General features: G+C 32.9%; 1 protein-coding gene across 1 annotated transcript; it reads right to left on the reverse strand.

Annotated features, from left to right (window-relative positions):
* Nucleotides 1-1633: 1633 nt before the first annotated feature.
* On the reverse strand, nt 1634-16880 carry LOC141447635 (probable methylmalonate-semialdehyde/malonate-semialdehyde dehydrogenase [acylating], mitochondrial). The gene is made up of 11 exons (XM_074115388.1): nt 16386-16880; nt 16127-16261; nt 10011-10160; nt 9854-9932; nt 9571-9770; nt 8884-9051; nt 7881-8127; nt 7533-7714; nt 7008-7187; nt 3121-3219; nt 1634-3005 (listed from the first exon to the last, which is right to left on the reverse strand). The coding sequence occupies exons 1-11, from the start codon at nt 16413-16415 to the stop codon at nt 2904-2906; spliced, it is 1572 nt and encodes a 523-aa protein (XP_073971489.1). The 5' UTR covers nt 16416-16880; the 3' UTR covers nt 1634-2903.
* Nucleotides 16881-16916: the final 36 nt, after the last annotated feature.

Raw genomic sequence — 16916 nt, forward strand, 5'->3', positions numbered from 1 at the left:
CAGATAAAGAAGACGCTTTAAACTCCAAAATCAATATCTAAAGAATATGGGGAATGCAATGGAGAGGTGCAGCAACAGCTCCAAGACTTTAATTTGCTCTTTTTCCTCCAGATCAACGTATTGTGGAGCCCAAACTTCTGAACAGTACTAAACAACTGAGGAAGCTAATTCATCGAATACACGTATTTTTGGAATCCCAATATCCCAATTATTTTTCTTTAAAAACTAATATTCGCGGTATAGCTACTTGAATTTTAGATGTAAAATGTTCAGTTTTTCCCTGTAAATTTGCCATTTGAAGAAAATAGTTTTCCAAGATTAGTAAATACCTACGCTTTCACGCAACCATACAGAAATGATTTTAAAACGATGAATTTTACCTGACACACTACCCACTACTTAAAGATGGCCCAATGAATGCCGGCTAATTTGCAATAACCGTAAAGCTAAAAAAAAAAACAACTAAACACCACTTCATTACTGTGATTTAAGGACTTTATTTACATTTTACCAGATTTCTTGAAAGGAACATTTGATTTGACAAATTTATCATAAATTCCTTTTTAAGCGGTGTTCATTTAAAATATAATATAATACTTTTGCTGAACATCTCTCTCCACGAAGAAAGTAATAGGACCATCTATGGACTCTGCAAAGAGTAGCATTATCATCACATTATTTATTTTGTCATTTACTGCATAAGTTCTTATAACTATTAATTACTAAGATGCTTCTCAGGAATAAGGAAATCAGCAAGGGGATTAAAATCTTTGTTTGCAGGACCCTTTTGGAGATATTAATCTCTATTCTCTGGACGTTTTTTCACTGTTATAATTGTGACTTTTTGACACATCTCTTTTCATTTTGGAGTAACTAATAAATGTTGTAATTTAAGCCTGAGTTGATAATGACATTCCGAATCAAAGATTATCTGAAGATACCACACAAAAACGCAATTGAATATTAACCATTGGACTCAGAATAAAGATTTCACTGCAGCGAATTTTATTCTTACTAAAGCGTAATGGTTTCATTTAATTGCCTTTATAACATTTTCGTATTAACCTTCAACCAAGAAGTTCTTCACGCCAAATATTATTAAACATACATTTACAAAGCAATGCAACCATGCTGGTTGAAAGTATTTAAAAAAATTCATTTTTTGTTCACTAAATCCGGGCCTTTAGCCTTATCATCTCGGTAGTATTAATTTCTTCCATTGTGAAATCATCAAAAATAGCATGATGAACGCCAAAATGCTACGCTGTTGAAATTAACCACATGAAGTTACTAGATAAGTGCCGCTAATCACATTCGTAACAATGGTGCGGGATCCATTCGCAATAAACCAGTGTTGGTAAGCGTTTAAGAATCGATGGACACACTATTCATCAAACTTTTTCATACGAGGATTGAAGCGGCGCTATCTACGCAAGATCCTCAAAATGTAGATCCGTTAATAATGTAACTGGTCATTTACCATGGATGATTCCTTTCATTTTTGATTAATTTAATTATTTGATACTGGAGATGTAATTGTAAAGTTATAAATTTCAAACAAATAAAGAAAATTTAGGAAGTCAATTTTTACTCATCTCAAGCTTTGAGAATCGTTCAGTAAGTAGAAATGAAGTCTAATTAAAAATATAATCATTTTATTAAATCAATATTGTAATATATAAATGGAAGACTCCATTAAAGCTGATTTTTCCATTTTCACCCCTTAATAAATTTCAAATTTAACTTCTTCTTTTTTTCCTAAGAAGAATACATTGAAATTTATTTATGATAAAACAATAATAATACAAAATAAATAATCTCAATCTTTTTAAAGCAAGAAGCAGCAGCAGCAGATAATTTGAATCTTCTTGTTTAATAAATAAAGTTGTCAGAAAAGAGTTATAAATGACAGTTTTAGGATGAGCACAAAATTAACTGAAGTATTTGAACAATATCACAGGATAATTATTCTTATTATTCAGATTATTCTTGAAAGTAAAAAATAAGACAATGGCACTGCTTTCATATTAAACTTATTAATGTTATCTATAATAAAGAAATCTGCGTTTAGAAAAATATATCTATACAAACTTTTTAAGGCTCAGCTACAGCAATATTTAAAACTTCGTTACTTTTTTTTTTTTTAGTAAGTAAATCTCATGTTTAATTTTTTAGGTATTCGAAATACAGTTGACATTCAATGAAACAGTTACCATTTCTCTCAGTTACTGAATTTTTAGTAAACACTTCGAGTATCTTCTTAGTCACAACATTTCATATACAATTATTAATTTTACAGCACTAGTAATTTTTACACGTAAAATTTGACAAGAATATAAATTAATGTAAACTAATGAAAAACAACTTAATCAAAACGTTTTTATTAATATAAAATAAATGTGAGAAATTAAAGCTGTTTTCAAAATTTTGTTCCCCCAATTAATTATTCATTTCAACAGTACAATAATTTTATTTGTAAACAAAATTTGGAAAATATACTATCTTTGTTTATAGTTACATTATTTTTTTACTTGTTTCTCCATTAATTGTTTAAAAACATTAAATTGAGTATTCGAAAGTCGTACTAATGTTTTGAAAAACTTAACATTGAATATATTTGGAATGATAAATTTTATTGGTAACAAAATTGTTCGCTAGGAAAGACAAATTTAAAGAGACTTCTTTATATAATTTAAACTAATTTGAGGTATCATCCACATGATATAAATTAACTTTTCAAATATGGGACGAACGTTTTAAAGATATCCCTTATTCTTTTGAACAGTTTTTATACTATAAATTTTGATTTAATGTATGTAAATATGATGTAACTTTGAAATTATAGTAATCACATACCTCAATTAATTTGGAAGATCTTATAAACCTTAAAATAAGGACGCAGTTTAACGCATTACAGGCATAGCTACATCAGCTTTTGTGTGAGTCACATCAGTATCACGCCATAACTGGGTCACAGTCTTTACTTCTGTAAAAAAATGCACTCCCTGCAAAGAAATTTAATAAAAACCATAAATATTTTCGAATAAAATTAATGAGGTAGTGAGTAGACAATATACAGATTTTTTTTTGTTTTTAAATAAATAAAACAAATATCTTCACCTGTTTCCCATAAAAGTGCGTGTCACCTCTAAATGAACCTCTTGAACCCGTGAATGAAAACATTGGAAGAGGCACTGGTATTGGAACGTTAATTCCTATCTGCAATTGGACAAAAACAATGTAAGTGAAAACAGTGATAGGTACAAATAACATCTGACTGATAAGTATATGAACCACAAGAACAAGAACATTTTCTGAAAATGCCGTTTTTGTTTTTGCTCCTTTTCGTTAACATTTCTCGAAATCAATCAAATCTGCGTAGTTACAAAACAAAAATTTACTGTTGCAAACAGGATTTGTCTCATTTCATAAAGAACATCTGAAAAACAAAAAAACTACCGGACATTTTTAATACTGATGAGTCATACTACTTACAAAAACATTTTTGCATTAAACTTTCTCTCTTTTTTTTTATTATCTTAGTAATATACTTAATTCCAAAAAGGAAAAAACAATTAAGCTATCTAAAAACCGGTTTCCCAATCTTCAATAAGAGCCATTCTGAGCAGTTCATATACATCTAGAAACGCAATTGATGTTTAGTAAGGGCCCAATAATACGCCCAAATGTATTGTATTGGGTACGGTCAGCAAAACGATCTGCTGATCTAGAAACGCGATCGATGTTTAGTAAGGGCCCAATAATACGCCCAAATGTATTGTATTGGGTACGGTCAGCAGAACGATCTGCTGATCTAGAAACGCGATCGATGTTTAGTAAGGGCCCAATAATACGCCCAAATGTATTGTATTGGGTACGGTCAGCAGAACGATCTGCTGATCTAGAAACGCAATTGATGTTTAGTAAGGGCCCAATAATACGCCCAAATGTATTGTATTGGGTACGGTCAGCAGAACGATCTGCTGATCTAGAAACGCAATTGATGTTTAGTAAGGGCCCAATAATACGCCCAAATGTATTGTATTGGGTACGGTCAGCAGAACGATCTGCTGATCTAGAAACGCGATTGATGTTTAGTAAGGGCCCAATAATACGCCCAAATGTATTGTATTAGGTACGGTCAGCAGAACGATCTGCTGATCTAGAAACGCAATTGATGTTTAGTAAGGGCCCAATAATACGCCCAAATGTATTGTATTGGGTACGGTCAGCAGAACGATCTGCTGATCTAGAAACGCAATTGATGTTTAGTAAGGGCCCAATAATACGCCCAAATGTATTGTATTGGGTACGGTCAGCAGAACGATCTGCTGATCTAGAAACGCAATTGATGTTTAGTAAGGGCCCAATAATACGCCCAAATGTATTGTATTGGGTACGGTCAGCAGAACGATCTGCTGATCTAGAAACGCAATTGATGTTTAGTAAGGGCCCAATAATACGCCCAAATGTATTGTATTAGGTACGGTCAGCAGAACGATCTGCTGATCTAGAAACGCAATTGATGTTTAGTAAGGGCCCAATAATACGCCCAAATGTATTGTATTAGGTACGGTCAGCAGAACGATCTGCTGATCTAGAAACGCAATTGATGTTTAGTAAGGGCCCAATAATACGCCCAAATGTATTGTATTGGGTACGGTCAGCAGAACGATCTGCTGATCTAGAAACGCGATCGATGTTTAGTAAGGGCCCAATAATACGCCCAAATGTATTGTATTGGGTACGGTCAGCAGAACGATCTGCTGATCTAGAAACGCAATTGATGTTTAGTAAGGGCCCAATAATACGCCCAAATGTATTGTATTGGGTACGGTCAGCAGAACGATCTGCTGATCTAGAAACGCAATTGATGTTTAGTAAGGGCCCAATAATACGCCCAAATGTATTGTATTGGGTACGGTCAGCAGAACGATCTGCTGATCTAGAAACGCAATTGATGTTAGTAAGGGCCCAATAATACGCCCAAATGTATTGTATTAGGTACGGTCAGCAGAACGATCTGCTGATCTAGAAACGCAATTGATGTTTAGTAAGGGCCCAATAATACGCCCAAATGTATTGTATTGGGTACGGTCAGCAGAACGATCTGCTGATCTAGAAACGCAATTGATGTTTAGTAAGGGCCCAATAATACGCCCAAATGTATTGTATTAGGTACGGTCAGCAGAACGATCTGCTGATCTAGAAACGCAATTGATGTTTAGTAAGGGCCCAATAATACGCCCAAATGTATTGTATTAGGTACGGTCAGCAGAACGATCTGCTGATCTAGAAACGCAATTGATGTTTAGTAAGGGCCCAATAATACGCCCAAATGTATTGTATTGGGTACGGTCAGCAGAACGATCTGCTGATCTAGAAACGCAATTGATGTTTAGTAGGGGCCCAATAATACGCCCAAATGTATTGTATTGGGTACGGTCAGCAGAACGATCTGCTGATCTAGAAACGCGATCGATGTTTAGTAAGGGCCCAATAATACGCCCAAATGTATTGTATTGGGTACGGTCAGCAGAACGATCTGCTGATCTAGAAACGCAATTGATGTTTAGTAAGGGCCCAATAATACGCCCAAATGTATTGTATTGGGTACGGTCAGCAGAACGATCTGCTGATCTAGAAACGCAATTGATGTTTAGTAAGGGCCCAATAATACGCCCAAATGTATTGTATTGGGTACGGTCAGCAGAACGATCTGCTGATCTAGAAACGCAATTGATGTTAGTAAGGGCCCAATAATACGCCCAAATGTATTGTATTAGGTACGGTCAGCAGAACGATCTGCTGATCTAGAAACGCAATTGATGTTTAGTAAGGGCCCAATAATACGCCCAAATGTATTGTATTGGGTACGGTCAGCAGAACGATCTGCTGATCTAGAAACGCGATTGATGTTTAGTAAGGGCCCAATAATACGCCCAAATGTATTGTATTGGGTACGGTCAGCAGAACGATCTGCTGATCTAGAAACGCGATCGATGTATAATAAAAGCCCAATAATATGTATTCTATTAAAAAGGCTGTTACCGTCGACTATTAGAACCCTCTTCAAATCTTTTCCTCTTTCAATCTTTTTCTTTTCCTCTTTCAATCTTTTTATTCAATGTCCCTCCAAATAAGGACTCAATAGGTCCTCTTTCAATCGCTTTAATGACCTCTTCTAAATTCGCGCTGATATTTTCTATGTTTAAGAGCGCATCCTTTATTTTTGGACAGGGAAGATGGTCAAAAAATCTTTTAAGCCTCTAATGTAGATTCCTTTAGTGAAAGAAGTACTGTCGCTACTAACCGTCGTCCGCTATACCGTACTTAATCGATAGTGGTCATCCTCTATTTCCTCCTAGATCGCGATTACTTAATTAACTTCCAAAAGTCCAAAGCACCAACTTCAAGACTTGGAACAGCCTTTAAGAGCAAATTTCTTAGTTAAATTAAGTAAATTTAACTTCGAAAAACCTTTCTTTGAATGATCAATAAATTCCAGTTAACTAAAATAAATTTACAGAACAAGAATAGTTAAATAAAGACAATCAAACTAAGTTTCTTTTTAAATTACAGAAACTTAATGATTTTTATTTATAAAACTTCATTTTATTTATAAAAATAAAAATAAATCACTACATTTTCCAAAAATTTACTCATATAACAAAATCTATAGGCAATAAGACTTAGACTCGGTCCTAAAGGATTAGAGCGAGAGTAATCACGTTCCCATCTAGCCCTTTATTTTTTATTTTATATAAGGCGCGTCAATAATAGTGTTCATCAGCGTCTGGAAACTGTCTTTGAGACAAAAGCTTGTCTAAACCAACCCAAACGCTTGGCTGGAGCGAAGTTTTTTCGCTTAGGCTGCACTAATTTACACAGTCTGGCTAGGGTGATTTACATAGTACGTACTAGGTGAGGTTCATACCTAGCGTCTTCGACTGCACCTCACTCTGCACAGAACTAAACTCTTTCCAATATTTTAATTATTAATTTACCTGACCACAGTCAACATCATGGATAAATTTTCTTGCGGAAGCGCCATTATTCGTAAATAGTGCGGTTCCATTTCCATAAGGATTTTTGTTGATTACATCAATCGCTTCATTTAATGTGCCTACACTTAAGCAAACCAAAACAGGCCCAAAAATTTCTTCACGGTAACATTTCATGTTAGGCTGAAAAAACACAAAAAACAAAATTAGAACTAGAATTCATCAGATTTATTCAAACTATTTCCAATTACAAATTAAATGTTTCTTCTTTCCATGAAAATGTACTTAAATTATCAATATCGCTTTTACAATAATATATAGTTTTGTGAAAATATACTGTAATCCAACCTATAGAAAAATCTTACATGTTACCAAAATAGTGAATTTAATTGAAACCAAATTTAACAATTCAATTGAATTTAAATAGACGACAAAATCTAACTTCAATAATTTGAAGGTGGGAATAGATATTGGCTCAAAAAACCAATTCAAAAAGTGAAAAAGTACATACTACTGGTAATGACTTGCCTTAACATTAGTCAATATGGTGGGGCCTAAGAAATTTCCTTTTTCATATCCTTCAACAACTAGATTCCTCCCATCTAAAAGCAATGTTGCTCCTTCGTCCACTCCCGATTGTATTAATCCCTTAATTCTTTCTTTAGCTTGCGGCGAAATGACAGGCCCAAAGTCTGTTCCAGGAACCATACCTACAAATGTAAATAACAATATGTATAATACATTTTTTAAAAAATCAGATAACGCATTTCAAAAGAACAAGAAGGTAAAAAAGAAGGAAAGAAGATGGTTGTAGTCATCAATTCAAACAAGTATTTATACAAATTATTAGAGACACTTTATAACGAAATTAATTACCTCCGTTAACCTTTAATTTTTCTGCCCTTTCTTTAAGATCATTCAACCAATCGTTAGCTTCTCCGACAAATATTGCAGTGCTAAGAGCCATACATCTTTGACCAGCAGCACCAAAAGCTGCACCAACTAGTTGATTTAGTGTATTCCCTTTATTGGCATCAGGAAGAATAATACCGTGATTTTTAGCACCCATGTTGCTTTGTATACGTTTACCACTTTTCGCTCCTCTTTCATAAATATACTTACCCTAAAAAAGAAGAAAAACAAGTAAGTGATATTAACAATTTTACTAATTGGTAGTTGGGCGTAAAGACGTGCCTGAAAAAATAGGCGATTACTTTACTTAAATGTTAATTCAAACAGAAAAAAATATGCTGTAATAAATATTGTAAAGTAACTTAAGTACTTTTATTTCACTGCTTATTGAAGACTTTTTATTTGACTTAGGTTATTTATTCATGCATTCAATAATGGATAAACTTATTTTACTTATTATTGATTCAGAACTTATTTTTTATTGGAAAATTATTAACTATCAAGGTAAGTAATTGTAAGTGAAAAAACAAATTCTTGCTAATTTAAATCCGTTGAATTTAATTTTAATTAGGAAATTTTCAGAACAAATTGCATATTCGAAAAAAATACCTGCGCTTAACTGAATGTCTAAACTGCAAAATAACTGAAGTTATTCATTGTTATTGAAGTTATTACATTCTAATTCTTAAGCGCTCTAGAGTAAAAGCTTTCAAATCTCCGGCAGAACATCCAAATAACTTTCTCATAAGATTGCAATTAGTACTACTTCAAAATAAACATAAATAAATAAAAGCATGCAATGTAGACTTAGAGGAATTATTTGAACAAAAACAAAACTGAGACTTTGACCTAAACCTGTTGATTTTTTAAAAGCAGCTGGAATTGCAATCTCCTATGTCATTCTAAAACATGAAAATAGAAAAAAAAAAAAAAGAGATCATAAAGATAATAAAAAACAAAATATTACCGCTGCATCGGAACCGACAAATGATATCGCTTTTATATCAGGATGATCACAAATAAAATCAACAGCAGCGTGCGCACCATGAATAACGTTAACTACTCCTGGAGGACAGCCGGCTTCCTGAAGCATCTCAACTATCATCATGCAAGCACCAGGATCTCTCTCGGAAGGCTGAATAAAACAAATTTTCGTCATTTTGTATAAAAAATTAATTATTAAAAATAAAATTAATAATGCTTTGTTTCATTATAAAGAAATCCCTTGATGTTTTCTGTTATCAATTTATTAAAGTTATTAAATAATTTTTAGAGCAGTCAAAACTTCCATAGATCTACATACTCTAGAAGTATCTAACACACCACCCAACTTATTTACATAAATTATAAAAGCTTGAGATAATGCAGACAACTTCAATTATAAATAATCGTAGTTTTGTAATCTTCACGTTCTAATGATGTAATTAGAGATTACGTTCAACTCAATTACATAAATATGAGTGAAATTACTGATAGTGATATTTGCTTTGTAATACGTTAAGTGCTAAAACCAGCTTTTATTTTTCAAGGAAAGAGGATAAAGGAGACTCAAAAAGAATTGAAATTTGATCCCTTTTAAAAAGAGAAATATTTAAAAAACGAAGTTATTATAAAAATAAATTTTAATGTATTTTTAATAAAGCTATTTGCTCACCTTAAGTAAATGAGTGTTTCCACATGTGATTGCCATTGGTATGGTCCACAGAGGGACCATTGCGGGAAAATTAAATGGAGTAATACCCGCGGTTACACCTAATGGCACTCGATATGAGACAATATCTAAATCTTTTGCAACACCTGGCAAAGTCTCTCCCAAAAGAAGGGATGGTAGGCTGCAAGCATGTTCAATCACCTCTAATCAAATAAAATAGATTTAATTAAAAAATTTAACTAGAAAACAATTGATTAAAAACTGAAAAGTTGTGCAAAATACGTACGTAGGCCTCTCAATACATCTCCTCTCGCATCTGCTATTGTTTTTCCTTGCTCACATGTTATATTTTCTGCTAGTTGTTCCTAATGTTACATGAAACAAATTAAAATAGCGACAAATAGTAACTTATTATTTAAATGTATAAAAAAATCATCACCAACCATGTTATTTTTAATGATATTTTGAAATTTGAACATTATTTGTTGTCTTGTAATTATGGAAGTTTTAGACCAAGTTTTAAACGCTTCAGAGCAGGAAGCTACGGCATCTTCCATTTCCCTGTTAGTACATTTTGGAACCCTTGTCACGAGCTAAAACAAAAACAAAAAATTATTTTAAACTTTGTTTTTAAAGTAAATTTGACTAATTACATTCATAGAAAGTACACGATTATAAGGGTAGGATTGTTTAGGTGAATCCTCATTGACTCCTAAGTCATTTCATTCTTTAAATTTTGCATTAACTATCTTTTACTAGGTAAGAAAAGTATTGCAATCAGATCAAATTTTCGATTTAGAGTTTGCCACCGGCACTTAATGTCAATCTTATCCACATCCACAAAACGTGCTCTACTGGGCCTGGCATTTTCCCGCATTAGCAATCTCTCACCACTGCAGGACGTAATTGACATTAAATTTAAATGTTCCTCGATAATGTCTTGTAAGCACCTCTGTGAAATTACAGATCTTTCTCGCCCAACAACCAATTCGAAGCGGACATCTAAAGAAATTCCAACTCAAAAAATTAATGACCCACCATTAAAAGACACCTGAAGAACCATACAGCATGAGGCGTATCTCTCCTCTGAGCGTCTCCTTATGAAATCGCGCCCACCTGAAGATTTGAGACCAAACCTAATCTGTAAAAAGAATTCTTTCCCAATCTTCTAATGTCCAATTCAAATGTTCCTGTCGAACTGAAACTAGGCTATTTTGTGAGATATGGTAAGGAGAAGTGGTCCACGAGCCGGGTTCTGGGCCTTAATGTTATTTTCATTAAACCTTCTTCTTACAGCCCTACAGGAAATTGAAACATTTCGATCTTGTCTTATGAGATTTATATCATTTCCTGGGATGCTGCGGCTTCGCTAAGGGCAATAACAGATGTACTTATTGTCCCTCTCGTCTGTAGACCTAGGTCTACCCTGTCCTGGCCTTACAATTTATTTTAACTAACTACTTGATACTTGACCTAACTACTTGACCACTAACTTGATAGAATAATGTAGAAAGGTAACTGACATAACTTTAATCAAAAAATAATTGTCAACTAATAAATTAAATGGTGAGTTAATTTTGTCCATCGCGGAACTATTAAGAAGGATTAAATATTAAAGGAACAAATTTTAATTTTAAAGAAAATCCTTTGACCGAAAGTGCCTCTTAGCTGATAGTAATTTCATTTTTTGAGATTGTCTCGAAAATTGGTTCCTTAGATTTTCTTTAAACTTTAAATATTACACACTTTTGAAGGAATCCTTTTATTTTCCCAACATAAAACTAGACCAAATGCACTTCAAGGAGTGAGTAAGCCCGGTTTTTCTCTAAAGTGACAGTGAGTGTAATGAACAGCATTTTCACTTATAGAGGGTGTTCAGGGTTAAGTGCCCTAACTGAAAATATGATTTTAGGGCCTTAAAACAAGAAAAAAATTTCCTATGAAGGGATGCCCGTTAACGCTTTGTTTAAGAGATATTCACGTCTAAAGATTTCCATTTTTATGAATTATTTTTGTTAATTTTTTAAGGCGCGACATCTGAGGTTATTGGCGCCCGGAACTTTTTTCAGTGCACTGCCGGTCTCCGGACAGTTTTCTCTCATTACAACATTGTACATTGAACAGTGTATTGTAAGAAACTGTAGGAAGAGAAAATCTACCAGCAGCTGGATATTCGAACCGGGAATATCCGCGTGGGAGTCCAATACACTGACCGCATAGCTAATCCCTTCCCTTATGAATTATTATTTCGTAAGTTATAATAAAAAAATAATAATAATAGCGTTTTCCAACTACTTTATTAATAGTAAATAATGACAAAAGAAAATGAATAAAGAATATATAAAATAAGGAATAATAAATAATCATAAATGCTGTTCAAAATGACGACCTTCAACATTAAGACAGGCTCGGCGACTTTCTTCCACAGCAACAATAGCCGAACGGCACTGGATTGCTGTTATTGATTCGCAAGCTTCTGTTACTCTTCTTCTTAAAGAATGAAGATCATTGATTGGCATTTCATAGACTTTTTCTTTAATGGCCCCTCCCAAGCAAAAAAAATTTCATTGGTGTCAGATCTGGAGAGCGTGCAAGCCAAGCTGCCGGTTCTGCACGGCCAATCCATCGACTGGGATCATTTTGATTTGGCCACTGTCATGGACCTCTGCCATATTGTGCTGGACAACCATCTAATTGAAACATTGAGTTCCTTATCAGTTGTAGCGGAACATCTTCAATCAAAATGTAATAATCATTACTAAGAAACTGCAGAAATGAGTCCGCATTGAGCCTAGGTGATAAGAAATGCGGAACAATTAAAATATTGTCTAATATCCCCAACCAAATATTGCACTAAAACTCATGCTGAAAATGCTGCTCACGAATTGTTGCATGAGGATTATCGAGCATCCAGAGATGATGGTAATTTTTTTTGGTTCAACATTTCTTGTGAAAGTAGCCTCATCTGTCCAGAGAATTTGTCGCGAAAATGTGGCTTAAGATCAACTTGATTTAAATACTAATCAGAAAAAAATAAAAAAATATTGAGATAATAAATATACTCGTTCATAACACGATGGGTGACGTCCATCTGCAGAGAGAAGATCTCCATGCTGTAGTTGGCGTAATATGTAATTCAGCTGCAGATCTTCGTACACTGGCAGACGAATTATCATCAAAATATTTTAACATGGCCGCACACCTTCTTTCATTTCGTATAGGGGCAAGAGCCCCATCAGCACGTGGCATTAAAGCAAATGTGCCAGTTTCCCTAAGATGTTGAAGTGTAGACCTAAAGAGTCTTGTGTGGTAATCTATTCGGAAATCGCACGGAATATTCACGACGGGCAGCATTAACATTATCATTGCAAAAACCATACACAAACACCATATTCGTTCGAATAATTGCAAGGCATAATAATGCAAACTCTGTAAAAGCATCAAACTGACAAGTTATTAGTATTTCTTCCAGCAATGCCGATAGAAAAGTAAAGAGATGTGCACTTCAAGCCTCTTCCAGAACTACTCGTAATTTTTCTCTCTCATATCACTTAAATCCGCTCCCCTCGTCGATCTTCTACTGTTGGTTTGATTTCGTGATGTTCTATTGTACATTATTAATTAGTACCTGTACTATTTCTTTGCTACTAATAAATTAAAAACATTGGGCTTGATACTATTCTTTTAAGTTTAATTTGGCGTACATTTGCTAATTAATTTAAAGGTATTTTATTGGAAATTTTACAATTAATCTAATGAAGCAGATTTTTATCGGTAACAAGGTACACAAGGTCATACTAACTGTATTACTAACAATTTATCATTGTTCTAAAATCTTTAGACGTGAAAATTTCATAAACAAAGCGTTAACGAGCATACCTTCATAGGAAAATTTTTTCTTGTTTTGAAGTTCTAAATTCACATTTTCAGTTAGGACACTTAACCCTGAAGCACCCTTACTTACTGTATACTTAACAAAGGGCTATATTTATTTCTAAAATTCCGAGTCTACTACAAGAGTATAAAACTGGAATGCACTTCAAGAACACACAATCGTAATAAGTGGCGGAAGAATTGATTACATAAATAACATTATTAAAAGTATAACCTCAATGACTTATTTAATGATTTTAATATATTATTTTTTTATTTTCTCCCCCAGTTAATGAGAATTTAAGGTTAATGTTACTTGAAGGACACGTCCTTGAACGTGATATCTGTTAATTTTTAAACTGCCAACCCATACGTTACAGATTAACAAACCTATGAGGGGGGGGGGGGGGGTTAAGGCGCAATATTTTAGATACGAAAGTAATATTGCTATTATTAAAATTGACTTTCTAGTATTTATTGGTACATTTAGTTAAAAATAAAAAAAACTCTTTCAATTCAGTACTGTGCAATGAGTTAAAAGTTATTACCGTGGGAATACTCGTAGGTCATTTAAACAAGTTTAATAGTAATAACAAAAGTAATGTTTCAAATAAATATTCTTTAATATTAAAAGCACATCTACAAAATATTATGTACTTCTAGCCCCACCGATTCAATACCATTTATGTTATCTAAATTTGGATTTTACTGACTTAATATTCCAAACTCCTAGAAGTTAGGACTGTCACTATTTTTATTTCATTACTTAACATTTTACTGAAACTTTTTATCTAAATTAATATTATATTAGATATTTATATTATATAGTGTTAATATTTTTTGAAACCTTTTATCGGCAATAAATAATGTGAAAAGACGGTTCTATGAAGATTAACAACAGTTGAATTCAAAGGACATCTGATGTATGGATTACGAATTTTAGGATGAATTAAAAATGCTTCAAAATTTCAATTTCAAAAGCAATTCTGCTTCTGAACGATAAATTGAACCTATATATAACTGAAATGATTTGTAACGCTGATTTTATCCATCGCAGCAACGATATATTTATTGTGTCTCAGACCGATTTTGGATTTTCATCTTCATTACAGATTGATTAATCAGTTTGTGGTAGAGAATTCGACTTCAACTATGTTTCCGTCTCACTTCGTAGTTTAGTGATAGAGAAGAGGATATATATGTAATATAGCTAAAGTCTGAAATCAGTCAGGGATATGGTCCGGTAAAGCATTCCATCCACCATTATTTAATTTGGTAATTAGAGCGATAAGTATGTAAGTCCTGTTCATTCAAAAAGTTTATTTTTTAGTTCAAGAAAATCTGTGTTTTATTAACATTATTTGACATATTTTTTAATTAACTACAGAATAGCACACAGTTCTAAACTCGTAAACGAAAAGCCTTTCTTTCGAAATTGGTACCTAACCCTCATTTAACCTCATACTATTTTCATCTTTTTATTTTATTATTTATAAAGTAAATTCTATATTTTTGAATATAGTTCTTAAATTAATTAATAATTAAATTACACGTAAGCAAAAATAGTACCGGATTTGATGTTTCTAGTTAATTATGTTCCTATGAATTCCTTTCATAATGCCGACGCTGCATCTTCTCATTTTTTTTGCAATTAATAAGAAAATGTATCAATTTTTTAAAAAATCACTATTCATGGTATACCTTTCGAAAGGTGTTTCTATGTAGTTTTTCAAGAGTAATGCACGTTTTAAACTTATATAATATTTTTGAGAAAAATGAAGTCAATTGAAATTGCTTTAGCATTAGTAGTTTGAGAAATATAGACAACTGTTTGCTAAAAAGTAGTAATACCTTGAAAAATAAAATTTAAAATATCTTTAAAACGGAGCAGAATCGAGCCATAGTTAATATGGATTTTTTTTTTGTTGCAAATGATCCCCAAGATCGCCTCCCGAAGTAACGATAGTCTTATGCTGAACACCCTGTTATTAAAATAGAAAATCGCATTTCGAGTAATACTAAAAACACGACCTTACTTTTTGTATCTTGCGTTTGTGAGAATGAAGATTATCCGTTAAACCTGAGACATTTTAAAATGGAAACTTATGGCAACATATGACGTGCACAATATGTTGATTTACCGCATAACAAAAAACAATGCCCAATACGGAGACTTGGGTCACAAATATTTGTTAATCTTGACTAAGGTCTCGGCAGCCTATGCGTGTAAAAAAGCCTTTTTCCTTGGTACATTGCTCTGTTAACAATATACGGATTTATACATCAACCCTAATGCTATGTGTATGTCACAGTGTTATAAATCAGATATAACGTATGACAACAGTCTCTTTTTCTCAACTGCATCATTCTTAAATTATCGGTTGGAGGGGGGGTAGTTCAATAAAAACCTCACCCCTGCATGAATCCTAAGAAAAAATCTGTTCCAGATGGAACAGAATATGAACGGAGGAACTTGCCACAATACGCAAGAAAGAAAAGGTTGAGTATTTAAAATATTCAGTAATTAATAATATCAATAGATAGTTAAAGTCTCATCCTCCTTTTGTTCAAAATGTATTGGTAATTATGTTGCTGAAGGTGTAACTTTATGCATCTCATATCAAAACCATACTCAATTAACAACTGCTAAAATAATATGCAAACAAATTTATAAAGGTAAACTCACTTCATTAGTAGCTGGGTTATGAAGGTCTATCCACTCAGTAGTTTTTGATTCTACAGCTTTGCCGTTAATGAACATTTTAGTGTTCGTAACTGCTGCCGCACTGCTTACCCATCTTAAAGGTGTAAAGCCTAATCTCTGCAGAATTAGAAGACAAAACAGAATCTTTTAACGCTGCCTGAAGTTATTCATAAAGTTGAACAGAAATAAGCAATATATGATTATTTTAATTGCAGAACCATACATATATAATAAAACATACCTTGGTAGATTTAATTAAGGATGAAAACATTGTTGCTTTGATCTGAATATACCAATGTTTATTTTAGCACTTATATAAAAATATTTTAATTTCAGCAGCTTCTTTCGCACATAATGTTCCAGCGAGTCAACAAGTGATGACTAGTCTAAAGGATTGGTAAAAGTGAACCTTCAAACATTAAGTTGTGTAATATTAATTTATACCCCCCCCCCTTTAAACCGGCAATATAAAATAGCCACCAAATAGCCTTTAAGTAAAAAATTAATAAATTTAAATGTTCATGATATGCTAAATATGTTGCAAAAAATTAATTGACAACGCAATTAATTTTGATGACCTTGGAAATAATATTTAATAAGAATATAGAGATTTTCATTTTAAAGTTCACAAAAAATATCACTATTTGAACATTTCAAAGCAATAATTTATAGACAAGAGGTTGGTTATATTTTTTTAAAGTTTACACTTAGGAGTTTAAAATAACCACCAAAACTACTAAAAACTGAGTGTACCCTAAAGCCTAATAACACC

Source organism: Rhodnius prolixus, unplaced genomic scaffold, assembly GCF_049639745.1.
Source record: "Rhodnius prolixus isolate KJV_2025 unplaced genomic scaffold, Rpr scaffold_1, whole genome shotgun sequence".
Taxonomy (NCBI): Eukaryota; Metazoa; Arthropoda; class Insecta; order Hemiptera; family Reduviidae; genus Rhodnius; species Rhodnius prolixus.

What these genes read in the sequence shown, in the direction of transcription:
- LOC141447635 (XM_074115388.1), bottom strand. Translation starts at nt 16,415, where the DNA reads ATGTTTTCATCCTTAATTAAATCTACCAAG. An exon ending in AGATGTATTGAGAGGCCTAC is followed by an intron (nt 9,771 to 9,853) that starts GTACGTATTTTG and finishes TTATTTGATTAG; the next exon opens with AGGTGATTGAACATGCTTGC. An exon ending in CCATATTGACTAATGTTAAG is followed by an intron (nt 7,188 to 7,532) that starts GCAAGTCATTAC and finishes GTGTTTTTTCAG; the next exon opens with CCTAACATGAAATGTTACCG.